At 42.9% G+C, this 15,949-nt stretch overlaps 1 protein-coding gene across 1 annotated transcript; it reads right to left on the reverse strand.

The window, feature by feature from the left end:
• Window positions 1-180: 180 nt before the first annotated feature.
• On the reverse strand, window positions 181-15,119 carry LOC132613537 (uncharacterized). The gene is made up of 2 exons (XM_060327589.1): window positions 14,796-15,119; window positions 181-522 (listed from the first exon to the last, which is right to left on the reverse strand). The coding sequence occupies exons 1-2, from the start codon at window positions 15,117-15,119 to the stop codon at window positions 181-183; spliced, it is 666 nt and encodes a 221-aa protein (XP_060183572.1).
• Between the last annotated feature and the right edge of the window lie 830 nt (window positions 15,120-15,949).

A 15,949-nucleotide genomic window follows, 5' to 3' on the forward strand; every position in this document is an offset into this window, starting at 1 on the left:
ATGCTATCATTGCCAATGTATCGGTGAACTCATTTTGATTTCTTGGTATATGTTTGAACTTGACTTTTCGAAAATGATCTGCTAATCTCTGCACAAGTCCGACGTACGGTATGATCTTTTCATTTTTGGTGGCCCACGCTCCTCGAACTTAATGGTTAGCAAATTTGCGTCGCCAATTACCTAATGATCTTTCACATCCATGTTGAGAGCTAAGCGTAAACCTAAGATGCAGGCTTCATATTCATCCATGTTGTTAGTGCAATTGAAATTTAACTTAGCCGCCACTGGATAATATTGGCCTGAGTCTGAAACCAAAATGGCTTCGATCCCTGATCCTTTAAAATTGACTGCTCCATCAAAGTATACTTTCCATCCTGACTTGTCTTCGCTTTCCTCACCTTCAATTGTCATTATTTCTTCATCTGGAAAGTAAGTCCATAAAGGTACTGGATTGTCATCTACTGGGCTTCTTGCCAATAGGTCTACTAATGCCTGCCCTTTGACTGCCTTTTGCGCGACGTACTAGATGTCGAACTCGCTCAAAAGCATTTGCCATTTGGCCAGCTTCCCTATGGGCATGGGCTGGCGAAAGATGTACCTTAGTGGGTCCATTCTGGAGATCAGATGAGTCGTGTATGTCACGACCCAACTCCGTGGCCGCGACTGGTACCCTAACTGGGTACCCATACATACCTACCCGACCGAATTTCAAATCATACGGATTTTTTTTTTTCCTTTTAAAACAGAAGTTACAAAAGTAGGTCGATACAAATACGGCACGCGCGCAAACATACATATATATACATATATACCTGAACATACAAACATTTGCATATAAGCCGATAAGGCTAGCATACAGACGAAACCCGTAACCCACACATCTATCTACAGGCCTCTACAGACATACAGAATCATATGACGGGACAGGGCCCCGCCGTACCCAGAATATCCATACATACAGAGTATACAGAAGACAGAAGATATATATACCAAAAGTATACGCTCCGGATCAAAGGAGCTCTTCAAACAGCAGAATTAGAACCCTACGTTGGCGGCGTATCACCTGGTGCGTCGGTACCTGTGGGCATGTGGCGCAGCCCCCGAAGAACGGGGGTCAGTACGAAAAATGTACCGAGTATGTAAAGCAGAACATAACAGATATAAACATAGTCCGAACCGGAGTCACAGAAATATAACGAACAGAACCATAAATCAGACCGACGGACAGAGTCATGATCCAGACAGACATACAGAACCGTGTACCATACAAATAAACAGAATTATGGTTCGGACAGACAAACAGAATCATAATACGGACAGACGAGCAGAATCAGAATCCATACGGACATACAGAATCAGAATCCATACGGACATACAGACGTAGTCGTCTTTCAGAAAGACAGACAGAAGTTTGTCGGACAGAATCATGCATGCAGAGTAGTACAGAGTCATACAGAATCATACAGAGGCATGTGCTTATATAAATATAGATAGCACACGCATAAATTCATACAGATCCCGGCCCTGTCTGGGGGCGCGGTAACAGAACCCGGCCCTCTTAGTACGGAACGCGGTGGACAGACAGAATCAGATCAGATCATATGCCATCCTGGCCGCCATCCCCATACACAAATCATAATGTCATACAGACATACAGATCCCGGCCCGTACGCCGAGGGACGAGGGTGAACAATGCAGGGAAATATGCACGATAACAGAACCTGGCCCGGGACGCAGTGAAGGAATGCATTGAGGCAGACACGAACCGATAAATGAGAAACTACTTACATACAGACTCAACATACAGACTCAATCAAACTGAAGGGTGCCAAACGGCGAGTCAAAATCAGAGTATCCAGATAGTATGCATAGTACGCGCCTATATCCTACTTGGGAAGGCACGACAGATTATTAGCAGAATCAGATTCTCAGATGTTCAGAAATCATTTTGTAAGAATTGCATAAAAATAGTTGTATCATAATCAAAATAATAGTTCAATTGTTTTCTGAGAAAATCGGACAAAAGGGAAGTATTTAAAGTATTACAGAAGATATCGGGCCTTGTGGGCCCGCCTCGGACCAACTCGAGGCAACATATGTAAATTATCGCTAATAGACCTTATGAGGTCATCCATAATCGTTTGGAAGTGTTCCGACTCCGTTTAGGGAGGTTTTGTACAAAAACTCACTTTAAAGGCAATTTGCAAGAAAATAGCTTCAAATGAATTAAAGGAATTGGAGCGGTTTTCCGTCTCGAATTCCGGGGAACGGAGTCGTACTTAAGGCTCGCGGCCGAGCCTATCACATCCAGAACATGCCTAAGAACAAAGAGAAAGGCTTCACATACCTCGATGGCGCCTTATGCTCGCTTGGCGTCAATCCAAATTTCGTCCAAAATCTGGAAATGGTCAAGTTTACCATTTGGTTAGTTTCAAACTTTCAATATTCCAACTTTACACATACTTGCCTACCGAAATTTCGGCAGCATTTCCTCTGTATATACGACATCCCCGAGACTTAGCTCGGCTCAATTCATCAACACAACAACCCAGAAATGACATCCAAACAACAACAAACATCAAGACATACACTAAGGCATCATTAGCCATCTTTCGACATAACGAAACATTTTTCGTTTCAAACTTGCATTTCCAAACCAAACTTATTATTTTCATATCCATTATCCATCAAAATCATTACGACATACATCGGAGGCATCCATACCATTTTCACATAATATTCATAAGATACACAAACATTCCAACTTTCCATTAAGTCACTACTTTTCCAATCTTTTCCTAACTTTCAACATACAAGTTCATAAACACATTTCCATATTCCCAGTTCATTATCATTAATCATAATTTCAAGAAATCACGCTAAAGCGACATACTTTCCGACAACAACTTAACCAACAAATTCTTCGTTTTAGCTTAACCATTACCCTTCCATCTACTTCACAAAGTCATAACAACACACGTATTGCATTAAATAAATTCAATCCATCCACTTTCATACAAGGCACCACACGGCCAACATGCAATATCCCCCAACTTCCATTAATTCATCCCACTTTCATTCCTAATACAATTTCCACCATACTATAACTCAATTACAACATGAATTCAAACCATCAAAATCATGCAATATACATATATGTATTCGGCCAACACACCCTTAGTTCCAACACACAAAATTTCCATGTTTTTCATTCATTCACACATACTACAACATACATATACCATTTATAACATAACAAAAGCATGAAATCCTCACCTTTCTTCAAGTTCTTCACTTGGAGGATAAAATTGCTTTCTTGCCACAATACTTGTACCAACTTGTAGAGGGCTTTGCACTTGGTAATAATTTCACAAAAGATGAACTTTTTAAACCAAGGAATTGGCTCCAAAATTTTTTCTTTCTTTTCTCTCTTCTTTTCTCCTCAAACCCGAAATGCCTTGCTCTTTTTTTTTTTTTTGATTTTTCTTGCTTTCTTGAACATTCTATGGATATGTATCACCATATATAATATACCTAATTAAATTATGGACTTGGGCCCCCCTTTTTTTTTTCATTGAATGGCCGGTTGGGCCATCCCTTAATGGGCCTTGTTTTATTATTTTTTTTTTAGCCCAAAATTGATGGCTTAATCTTGTAATTCATTAGGCAAGTTTCCAAAATTCCAATTTTGCCCTTGGCCTCCTTTCGAAATTTCACACCAATACATTCATAGCCGACACATTCATACCAAGTAAGGTCCAAACATGGCCTTATTCATTTCAAGTCAAGTTATCTCGAATTTTTCGAATATGCAAAAATGCCGGATGTAACATCCTCCCCCCCTTTTAAAACATTCGTCCTCGAATGTTAAATTTACCTTATGGGGTCTCGTAACACTTCGGGGAGGTTCCTTTCTTCTCTTCAAAATCCTTTTCCACGTTACAATTGCCCTCAACGTCTTTTACCTCTTGTCACACCTCTCGGTACTTACAACGTTGTCATAATACCACGTCATATCAAACAGGTTCATAACTGGGGTCGGATGCATAGAAGCATATTGGACAGATTCATAATCAGAGTCAAATGTACTGAACTATGGCGTACAGATTCGTAGTCAACGTCAGACGTATGAAAATTTGTCAGACGGATCGGTGATCAGAATCAGACGTACCAGACAGATTCGTGATCAGAGTCAGACATACAGAGATGTATTAGACGGATTCGTATTCAGAGTCAATCGTACAGAAGTATATCAGACAGAAGCGTAATAGGCAGAACCTCATCAGAGTCAGAAGTGCAGAAGTATAACAGAGAGAGTTTTGATTAGCATCAGACCACTCCTATTAAGGCTCCGGTGACTTCCGAAAATTTCCCTTTGTCGACATTTCATTGTTCACCCTAACAATTGTACCCCGGATTATCTCGTCGAAACCTGTTCACTCATTCATAAACTTGTTCGTCAAATTGTCATACAAATCGTCTTACGTGTCGCTTATCGACTCTTTCGAAAGTTTTGCTTAATCGCATCTCTTATCTTTCATCTTTCCTACTATCCATGCTCATTTTCTTTTTAAGATATCGTCATACCAGACTGAGTTATAATGGGATAGGGGTTTTTCTAGTCCTTGACAGCATCTGTGCCCTCACCCCCGCTTCGTTTCGTGTATTCGGTTCAGTAAAACCTTTCGCCGATCACGATATTAGTTGTCGGGACTCGGCTTTCAATCCATATGGGTACCAGACGAAAATCATACATACGCACGTACACATACACATACACACATACACATATATTTACTACTATCTTACTGGCGGACGTCTCTGACTGTTATTCGAATTCGCTCAATTTCCCGAGCGGGGTTGTACCCTTTTCTTTTTGCCCATTTAATTCCGCGTCGGTCTGTGTGGCTTTTGTAAAGGCACTAATTACTCCACACATTCTCTTTTCCTTTAGATTACCCCAAACTTTTCATTTATATCCATCATACCTACACTTGTGCAAAACTTTGCATTACTTCCCAGGGGGTCACCCATCCCAGAATTGCTCTGGCTTGAGCACGCTTAACTCCAAAACTTTCATGCATTTCGACGCGTTAGGGGGCTGATATAATTTCGTCGATCGCCCCGCACGACCTTTGTCGCGTAATTTTAGAGCAAATCAGGGTCTTAGCAAATTTTCGGAAATTTTTTGTAACGGGTCCCACCCCCGGCTAAGTCATACAATTACCATATTGCCTTTCTGAATCTTGGTACCTACCAAGTTAACATTTACCTTACTATTTCTAATACCCAGAAGTGTAAGATCACGTAATGCAACAAAATACAGACTTGTCACGACCCAACCCCGTGGGCCGCGACTGGTGCCCTACTTAGGCACCCCAAACAAACTCACAACTAGATCGTCGTATTCAGACTCGTTCAAACTCAACATACGTTATCTGAACTGAAATGAACAACAGACGCTAGACACAAACATTTATCGAACACTTATCTTAAGCGGTCGCCCGTTCAGATTAGTCAAATAAAAATCAGAAAGATGGCGGGATATACGTCGCCCAAATGCACAAACACACACATCAGAAAGGGGGCGGAATGTACATCACCCAAAGGCACACACACACATACAAACTCAGAGGCCGACTTGGCCATAGTAGCGTACGGGCTGCTTAAGAACGCAAAACAGACTCACATACAAACACACCGGACCCACGACCCACAATTGTGACTACAGGCCTCTAGACAAAACAGAACAGATGAACATATGACGGGACAGGGCCCCGCCGTACCCACACATCCACAATATACCGAACACATACACAACAGAAGGTATGTACCAAAAGTAGGCTCCGGATCAAGGGGAGCTCTCCAACACAGCAGAATGAGTAGCTTAAACTGGAGAACCACCCAAACGAGCTTCTGTACCTGCGGGCATGAAACACAGCCCCCGAAGGAACGGGGGTCAGTACGGGAGAAGTACTGAGTATGTAAAGCAGAAGGTACAGAAATCACAAACACAGCTGGAGTCAAAAAGAACAAACACAACGTCAACGTAACAAAGCAAACCTGTGCGGAAGGAAAACGTACAAATGCAATTCAAATCATGTATAGGGTTTAGGAACGTGGTCACCCCCGACGCTGGTGCCACAAAACATCATAACTCCAGAAGTTTTCAAATCTCCGTACAGTCTCCGGACACATTATATCACACACACATCACATCATCAGAACATGTCAAATGCCATATCACATCATAACTCCATGAACGGTAACCGGCCCTATGGCGAGGCCTCGGAAACCGTAACACATCATAACTCCCGAATATGTTATAGCGCGCACGATCACAAAGTCGGCCCGGGTACCGACGAACGAAATCATAGTAAATGGCACGAACGGAGTAGTGCAGAAACCATATGCAAATTAAAAGTAAATTACCGAACTCAACACATGATTATCCATGGCATATACTTGACGAAAAAGGCTCGGAGTAGGAGTCAGGAAAATAAAAATTTAGTAGGTAATAGTTACGGAGTTCCAAACTGCAAAATCTTTGAAAAACAATTCACAAGTCATTTTCCGAAAATCTAACATCATTCAAAGTGTAAAACGTTCAATAACGGCGTAGGAAATTTCAAACGGACCCTTAAGTCATAAACAAACGATTGCCTTTTATATCGGACGAAAATGAGCCAAACGAACCAAATAAGGGAAGCCTCGGGGCTTGCGGGCCCACCTCGAGTCAAATTGAGGCGGCGGACACAAATCACGGACTTTAGGCTCCATAGAGTCATCCACGAAGGTTTCAGAGAGTTTCGGACACAACAGCAAAAGTTATGGAGGTTCGAACACTCTTCTAACCAAATACAACAAAAAGGGTTCAATTGCGCTGGATGAATAGTACCCAAACTTGAACCTAAATTTCCAAGAGCAGAGTTACCCCCGAGATTCCGATCTTAACCTAGTATGACTAGGACATGCCAAAAGAAGGATAGGTAGGCTTTACATACCTGGTTGGCGCCTTACGCTCCTCAAATCGCAATTCCCGTTTCGTCCGAAAACTGCAAATGGTCACTTTTACCAGTTACTATTCATGAGAGTTAACATTTTCATCTTTGGGCTAAACTTGGCTACCGAAATTTCGGCAGCACTTCCCCTATAAATCTAACACCCCCGAGACTTGGCTCGGCTCAAAATACAATAACAACAACAATCCCAAACATCATTACACAATACAAACCACAATCAACCACACTAACTTCAAAATGGCACCTTATTACATAAGTTGGTAATTCCATATTCAAACTTCAAAGTTGCAAATCTATTTCCACATTAGTCCATTCATTCACTCATTCAAAATTATTCAAACACACCACCAACAAGTTCCAAACCACATACAAACTTATTCAAAGTTCATTACTTTCCAATTTTCATTCAAAACACCAAAAGTTACGACGAACGTTCTAACTTGCGTCGTTTCATTCCGAATTCATTATCATCAACCATAAATCATATTTAAAGTCCTTAATATCATAAATATACTATGATATACACAAATATACCAAAGGTATACACTTTCCGATAACGTCCGAAATCATTTTCTAACACCAAATCAATTCTCCAAACATTCATTTACGTTATAAAGGCCATGACGACACAACTAACAACCTTAAACGAAATCAATTCACACTTGTTCTCCCATCTAAGGCACACGGCCAAACACACCCTTTTCACACACACACGCCATGCACAAACACAACCCCAACCCACAATCTTCATGCTAATCCAATCACTAACACATATATATCCATTTCATAACATTAAAACATAAAAATCTTACCTTGTTCTTAAGATTCCGATTCGCCGCAAACGTCGCCCTTTCGTCAAACTAATTGTACCACAACGAAGAGCACCTCGAACTCATCAATCATTCAAAAGAGACTAGGTGTGTGGATTAGAAACAAAGGCCAAGATTTTTTTTTTCTATCTTGGTTCGGCCGAGAGCCCTTGTTGTGGGGTGTTCTTGAATTTTCTTGTTTTGATCTTGATAAGGCTAAGTATTATCATATATATCCACTTATAGGTCATGTGCATAGCACATGACCTTAATAAAATGGGCTTGGACTTGCTCCCTTGGCCGGCCACTTCACTCATTGGGCCTCAATTTTTGTATTCAATTTTCTTGGCCCGATTCATTAAAAGTCCCATTTTGTAATTCCCGAAACAAATTTCCAAAATTCCAAATTTACCCTCGGCCTTCCCCGAGGTCTTAACATTAACGACTCCATAACCAACATAGTCATATTCACCAAAATCCAAATATTTCCTCAACACACACAAGTCTTCTTTATTTCACGATTTCCCGTTATACGAAAATACGGGACATAACATTCTCCCCCCCTTAAGAACATTCGTCCTCGAATGTTGAATCGACCTCATGGGTGTCGTACTACTCCGGGAGGGTTCTCTTGATAGTTGTCCCTTATTGATTTTTCCGACATGGCTTCTTTACCAATACTAGGGGTAGATTTCTCACATCACCGATTCAAATGCCTTCATAATCCCCTTTCCTCATACCCTACGTAATCACCGAACCATGCGCTATATTCTTGTAATGGACGAACGCTTCCCAGACATCATAGTCAATATCATTTTCTTGTCACACTCCTGAGTTTCCTTACCACATCGTCGAAATCCCACCTCACTTCATATCAGACACTTCATGCAAAACAGATTCAGAGCTAAAGCCAGACGCGCATAAGCATATCGGACGGATTCATAATCGGAGGCAAACATACTCAACTATGGCGGACGGATTCTTAGTCAACATCAAAGGTACAGAAGTAAATCAGACAAATCTGAGATCGGAGTAAAACGTACAAAGATGTATCAAACGGGTTCATAATCAAAACCGAACACACGGAGACATATCAGACAGATTCGAAACCAGAATCAAATATACAGAATTGCTTCGTATAGAGTCGTGATCAGACAAACCGAAATGTATCAAACACACGCGCGGTCAAAATCGAACGCACAGGAGCATATCAGACGGATTTATATCCAGAGTCAGACCTACAGAGGTGTGCCAAACAGAAACGTATTTAGAATCAAACGCACAAAAGGTTCATCGGACGGGAACATAGTCGAACTCAGAAATACAGAGGCGTACTAGGCAGAGTCCCATCGGAATCGGAAGTACAGAAGCACCACAGATAGAATGTTAATTTAGAATCAAATCGTTCATATTAAGGCTCCAATGCTTCATGGGAATTTCTCTTTATTGGTAAACGTATTCGCCAAGTTGTCACACAAATTACCTTGCATCTCGCGTATCGATTCTTTCAAAGATTCTATTTATTCACACTGCTTACCTTTCATCTATCACAACATTAGTTGCCGGGGCTCGGCTCTTAATCCACATGGCACCAAATGGAAATCATACACACACATACACATACACACACTTATTCAGACCTTACTGGCGAACATCTCTGGCTGTTATTCAAGTTCGTTCAATTTCCCAAGCGGCGTTATACCCTTTTTCTTTCTGCCCGTTTAGTCCGCCTCGTTCCGCGCGACTCCCGAAAGGGCACTAATTACCCCCCACACATTCTATTGCCTTTTGGTTACCCCAAATTCCTATTTACATTAATCATACTTACACTTGTGCAAAATTTTGCATTACTTCCCAGGGGGTCACCCATCCCAAAATTACTCTGGCTTGAGCACGCTTAACCCCAAAACTTTCATGCATTTTGACGCGTTAGGGCTGATATAATTTCGTCCATTGCCCCGCACGACCTTTGTCACGTAATTTTAGGGCCAAACGATGTCTTAGCAAATTTTTCAGAAATTTTTTTCGTAGCGGGTCCCACCCCGACCCAAAGAGGTCATTTGCTTTCCTGGCTGTGTGGTTTATCGTTCTAGCCTTCCAAACTCCATATATTTTCCTCCCACATGTACAGATAACAGCCTCGGATATTTTCATTAATTCGAATTCTTACCCTACTTTTACTGACACACAAAAAGAGAATATCGCATAATACTGAAGTACAGACCTATCATTGCACATATTCATTCAGGAAAAGATTAGTAATATACCTGGGTCTGTGTCTGGAGGTGCCTCTGGGTCCCACCGACCAGTCAAAGCATAGATGCGGTTCGAGGGACCGCTAGAATCTGAACCCCCACCACGGCCTCTACCGCGGCCCGCCGGTGCTGGCATTCCTCGCCCCGTGGAGCGCGTGGCCGAAGGGGTAGATGACGAACCAGCAACGGATCTCATCGGCGGTGCTGCGCTACCGGAACCGCCTGCCCACGGACAATCCCGCATGATATGGCCCTGGCGGCCGTAAGCAAAACAGGCCCCTGTGGCCCTGAAGCACTCACCTGGGTGCGATCTTCCACAATACGAACACGGGGGCATAGGTGGCCTAGTCTGACTGGGACCCCTGCTCGCCTGAGGACTTGGGGCTCTGGAACTCTGGTCTGCCTTGGACGGTCCTGCGCCATCAAATCTCTTACTAACAGACTGTGTGTCCCGGCCTGACGGAGGAAAGTACCCACTGGACTGATACTGAGGCTGCCCGCCCCGAGAATCTCCAAAATGCCCCGCTGATCTGGCCCTCTTGGGCCGTCTCCCATCATACTCTCTGCTGGGCCGATCTGCTCGGTGCCGGTTCTCCATCCCCTGGGCGTAGGCCTGTAGACGGGCAATGTCCATATCTGTTTGTAATGACACCGTCATGCAGCCGTCAATCAGGTAACGATCCAACCCCATAACATATCTATGCATCCGATCTGTCATATCTGCCACCACGGCAGGGGCATATCGGGCCAGGGAATCAAACTCCGAATTATATTCACGAACGCTTCGACCCCTCTGCTGCAGATGTAAAAACCGATCAGGTCGCTCCCGTCGTAACTCTGGGGGCAGAAAGTGGCGGGTGAAAGCAGTCACAAACTGATCCCACATAGCTGGAGGAGCACCCTCACCCCGGGATAGCTCCCAAGTCTCATACCAATGCGCGGCAACATCCCGAAGTCTATGTGAAGCCAGCTCAACCGACTCGGACTCTGAAGCCATGACCAAGTCTAATGCACGCCGCATCCCCCGAATGAAGTCATGGGGGTCCTCGTCGGGCTTAGACCCGAAAAACTCTGGAGGGCCGCATAACAAGAACTCCCGAACTCTCAGGCTGTCCCGCCTGTCCTCATCATCATCGTCCCTCCGCCCGCGCCTGCGAGCCTGCCCTGCTACTATCGTGGTCAACAACTGTACAGCCTCCCTCAGGGTCCTATCCTCCGCCCCTGGTTGAGGAGCTGGAGTCTCAGGAGCTGGTACACGGACCTCTGGAGCTGCTGAAGGTCCTGCTCCAGGCTGTACTAATGGGGGTGTAGCAGACCCCTCAGAATGAGGTGCAACCTCAGGCAAATCATAGACACGAGCCCGAGTAGCTCGTTGTGCCTGACTGGTCTCTCCCACCTTCACCTTGCCCTTCTGGGCCGCCGTTGCCTTCTTCGGAGGCATCACTGCAAACACAACAACGGGTCAGATCAGAATGACCCTAATAGCACAGCTCTATCGCACTATTTAAGATTCCAAAGAAAGTAACATCCTAAATGCCCTGTAGCCTCCTGTTTATAGATGTGGTGCACAACACATCAATAAACAAGAATCTACTAGACACGGCCTGTAGACATTGCGAGGACTAACCGCTCTGATACCACTTTTGTCACGACCCAACCCCGTGGGCCGCGACTGGTGCCCTACTTAGGTACCCCAAACAAACTCACAACTAGATCGTCGTATTCAGACTCGTTCAAACTCAACATACGTTATCTGAACTGAAATGAACAACAGACGCTAGACACAAACATTTATCGAACACTTATCTTAAGCGGTCGCCCGTTCAGATTAGTCAAATAAAAATCAGAAAGATGGCGGGATATACGTCGCCCAAATGCACAAACACACACATCAGAAAGGGGGCGGAATGTACATCACCCAAAGGCACACACACACATACAAACTCAGAGGCCGACTTGGCCATAGTAGCGTACGGGCTGCTTAAGAACGCAAAACAGACTCACATACAAACACACCGGACCCACGACCCACAATTGTGACTACAGGCCTCTAGACAAAACAGAACAGATGAACATATGACGGGACAGGGCCCCGCCGTACCCACACATCCATAATATACCGAACACATACACAACAGAAGGTATGTACCAAAAGTAGGCTCCGGATCAAGGGGAGCTCTCCAACACAGCAGAATGAGTAGCCTAAACTGGAGAACCACCCAAACGAGCTTCTGTACCTGCGGGCATGAAACACAGCCCCCGAAGGAACGGGGGTCAGTACGGGAGAAGTACTGAGTATGTAAAGCAGAAGGTACAGAAATCACAAACACAGCTGGAGTCAAAAAGAACAAACACAACGTCAACGTAACAAAGCAAACCTGTGCGGAAGGAAAACGTACAAATGCAATTCAAATCATGTATAGGGTTTAGGAACGTGGTCACCCCCGACGCTGGTGCCACAACACATCATAACTCCAGAAGTTTTCAAATCTCCGTACAGTCTCCGGACACATTATATCACACACACATCACATCATCAGAACATGTCAAATGCCATATCACATCATAACTCCATGAACGGTAACCGGCCCTATGGCGAGGCCTCGGAAAACGTAACACATCATAACTCCCGAATATGTTATAGCGCGCACGATCATAAAGTCGGCCCGGGTACCGACGAACGAAATCATAGTAAATGGCACGAACGGAGTAGTGCAGAAACCATATGCAAATTAAAAGTAAATTACCGAACTCAACACATGATTATCCATGGCATATACTTGACGAAAAAGGCTCGGAGTAGGAGTCAGGAAAATAAAAATTTAGTAGGTAATAGTTACGGAGTTCCAAACTGCAAAATCTTTGAAAAACAATTCACAAGTCATTTTCCGAAAATCTAACATCATTCAAAGTGTAAAACGTTCAATAACGGCGTAGGAAATTTCAAACGGACCCTTAAGTCATAAACAAACGATTGCCTTTTATATCGGACGAAAATGAGCCAAACGAACCAAATAAGGGAAGCCTCGGGGCTTGCGGGCCCACCTCGAGTCAAATTGAGGCGGCGGACACAAATCACGGACTTTAGGCTCCATAGAGTCATCCACGAAGGTTTCAGAGAGTTTCGGACACAACAGCAAAAGTTATGGAGGTTCGAACACTCTTCTAACCAAATACAACAAAAAGGGTTCAATTGCGCTGGATGAATAGTACCCAAACTTGAACCTAAATTTCCAAGAGCAGAGTTACCCCCGAGATTCCGATCTTAACCTAGTATGACTAGGACATGCCAAAAGAAGGATAGGTAGGCTTTACATACCTGGTTGGCGCCTTACGCTCCTCAAATCGCAATTCCCGTTTCGTCCGAAAACTGCAAATGGTCACTTTTACCAGTTACTATTCATGAGAGTTAACATTTTCATCTTTGGGCTAAACTTGGCTACCGAAATTTCGGCAGCACTTCCCCTATAAATCTAACACCCCCGAGACTTGGCTCGGCTCAAAATACAATAACAACAACAATCCCAAACATCATTACACAATACAAACCACAATCAACCACACTAACTTCAAAATGGCACCTTATTACATAAGTTGGTAATTCCATATTCAAACTTCAAAGTTGCAAATCTATTTCCACATTAGTCCATTCATTCACTCATTCAAAATTATTCAAACACACCACCAACAAGTTCCAAACCACATACAAACTTATTCAAAGTTCATTACTTTCCAATTTTCATTCAAAACACCAAAAGTTACGACGAACGTTCTAACTTGCGTCGTTTCATTCCGAATTCATTATCATCAACCATAAATCATATTTAAAGTCCTTAATATCATAAATATACTATGATATACACAAATATACCAAAGGTATACACTTTCCGATAACGTCCGAAATCATTTTCTAACACCAAATCAATTCTCCAAACATTCATTTACGTTATAAAGGCCATGACGACACAACTAACAACCTTAAACGAAATCAATTCACACTTGTTCTCCCATCTAAGGCACACGGCCAAACACACCCTTTTCACACACACACGCCATGCACAAACACAACCCCAACCCACAATCTTCATGCTAATCCAATCACTAACACATATATATCCATTTCATAACATTAAAACATAAAAATCTTACCTTGTTCTTAAGATTCCGATTCGCCGCAAACGTCGCCCTTTCGTCAAACTAATTGTACCACAACGAAGAGCACCTCGAACTCATCAATCATTCAAAAGAGACTAGGTGTGTGGATTAGAAACAAAGGCCAAGATTTTTTTTTTTCTATCTTGGTTCGGCCGAGAGCCCTTGTTGTGGGGTGTTCTTGAATTTTCTTGTTTTGATCTTGATAAGGCTAAGTATTATCATATATATCCACTTATAGGTCATGTGCATAGCACATGACCTTAATAAAATGGGCTTGGACTTGCTCCCTTGGCTGGCCACTTCACTCATTAGGCCTCAATTTTTGTATTCAATTTTCTTGGCCCGATTCATTAAAAGTCCCGTTTTGTAATTCCCGAAATAAATTTCCGAAATTCCAAATTTACCCTCGGCCTTCCCCGAGGTCTTAACATTAACGACTCCATAACCAACATAGTCATATTCACCAAAATCCAAATATTTCCTCAACACACACAAGTCTTCTTTATTTCACGATTTCCCGTTATACGAAAATACGGGACATAACAGCTCATGACCTCTTTCTTTGTTCTAGGAGGTGGTAGCTCTTGGATTGCTTTGATATTGGTGGGGTCCAGCTCGATACCCCGACGACTGACTATGAATCCCAGTAACTTTTCGGCAGGCACTCCAAATGCACATTTTGCAGGATTTAACTTCAGATCGTACTTGCGGAGCCTATCAAAGAAACTTCGTAGATGTTCGAGGTGGTCCTCACCTACACGGGACTTGACGACAACGTAAACCACATACACCTCAATTTCTTTGTGCATCATATTATGAAAGACGGTGGTCATTGCCCTCATGTAAGTGGCGCCGGCATTCTTTAATCCGGAAGGCATTACTCGATAATGATAAACCCCCCACGGTGTGATGAATGCCGTTTTTTGATAATTTTCTTCATCCATCAATATCTGATGATATCCTGCGTAGCAATCCACAAAAGATTGCACCTCATGCTTGGTGCAGTTATCAATGAGTATGTGAATATTTGGTAGCGGGAAATTATCCTTTGGGCTAGCGCGGTTGAGATCACGGTAATCCACGCAAATCCTTATTTTTTTATCTTTATTTGGCACCGAAACTATGTTCGCTAACAATGTCGGGTATGGTGTCACCTCAACGACCCCTGACTGAATCTATTTTTCTACCTCTTCTTTAATTCGAATGCTGACATTAGGCTTAGGCTGCCAGATTTTTTGTTTTACCGGGGCAATCCCTTCGAGGATTGGCAACCTATGGGCAACAGTAGTCGTACTCAAACCTGGCATATCGGTGTATGACCAAGGAAAAACATCTTCATACTCTTTTAGTAAACTCCGATACCCCTCCTTCTCGGCTTCTACCAAGTGAACACTTATTCTGGTCTCCCTTATCAACTCCTCACTTCCTAGATTAACTGCTTCTGTTTCCTCTAGGTTTGGTGTAGGTCTGTTCTCATATTCTTCTTCGACATCTATCAATCCTTCCGGTTCAATTATCTCTTCCTCTTGATCATCATTTTGTTCATCGTTATTTTTACTTGTTTCGTAACATGTCATGACATTATTCGTGGCCTCTATATTATGACTGTGAAGCAAAATTACACGGTTATTAATCACGTAAAAGCAATTTTAACTATGTATTGATATATAATTATATTGTAATTATACATATACTTATATAGGTGAAG

The sequence above is a fragment of the Lycium barbarum genome, chromosome 1, assembly GCF_019175385.1.
Source record: "Lycium barbarum isolate Lr01 chromosome 1, ASM1917538v2, whole genome shotgun sequence".
In the NCBI taxonomy this organism is placed as follows: Eukaryota; Viridiplantae; Streptophyta; class Magnoliopsida; order Solanales; family Solanaceae; genus Lycium; species Lycium barbarum.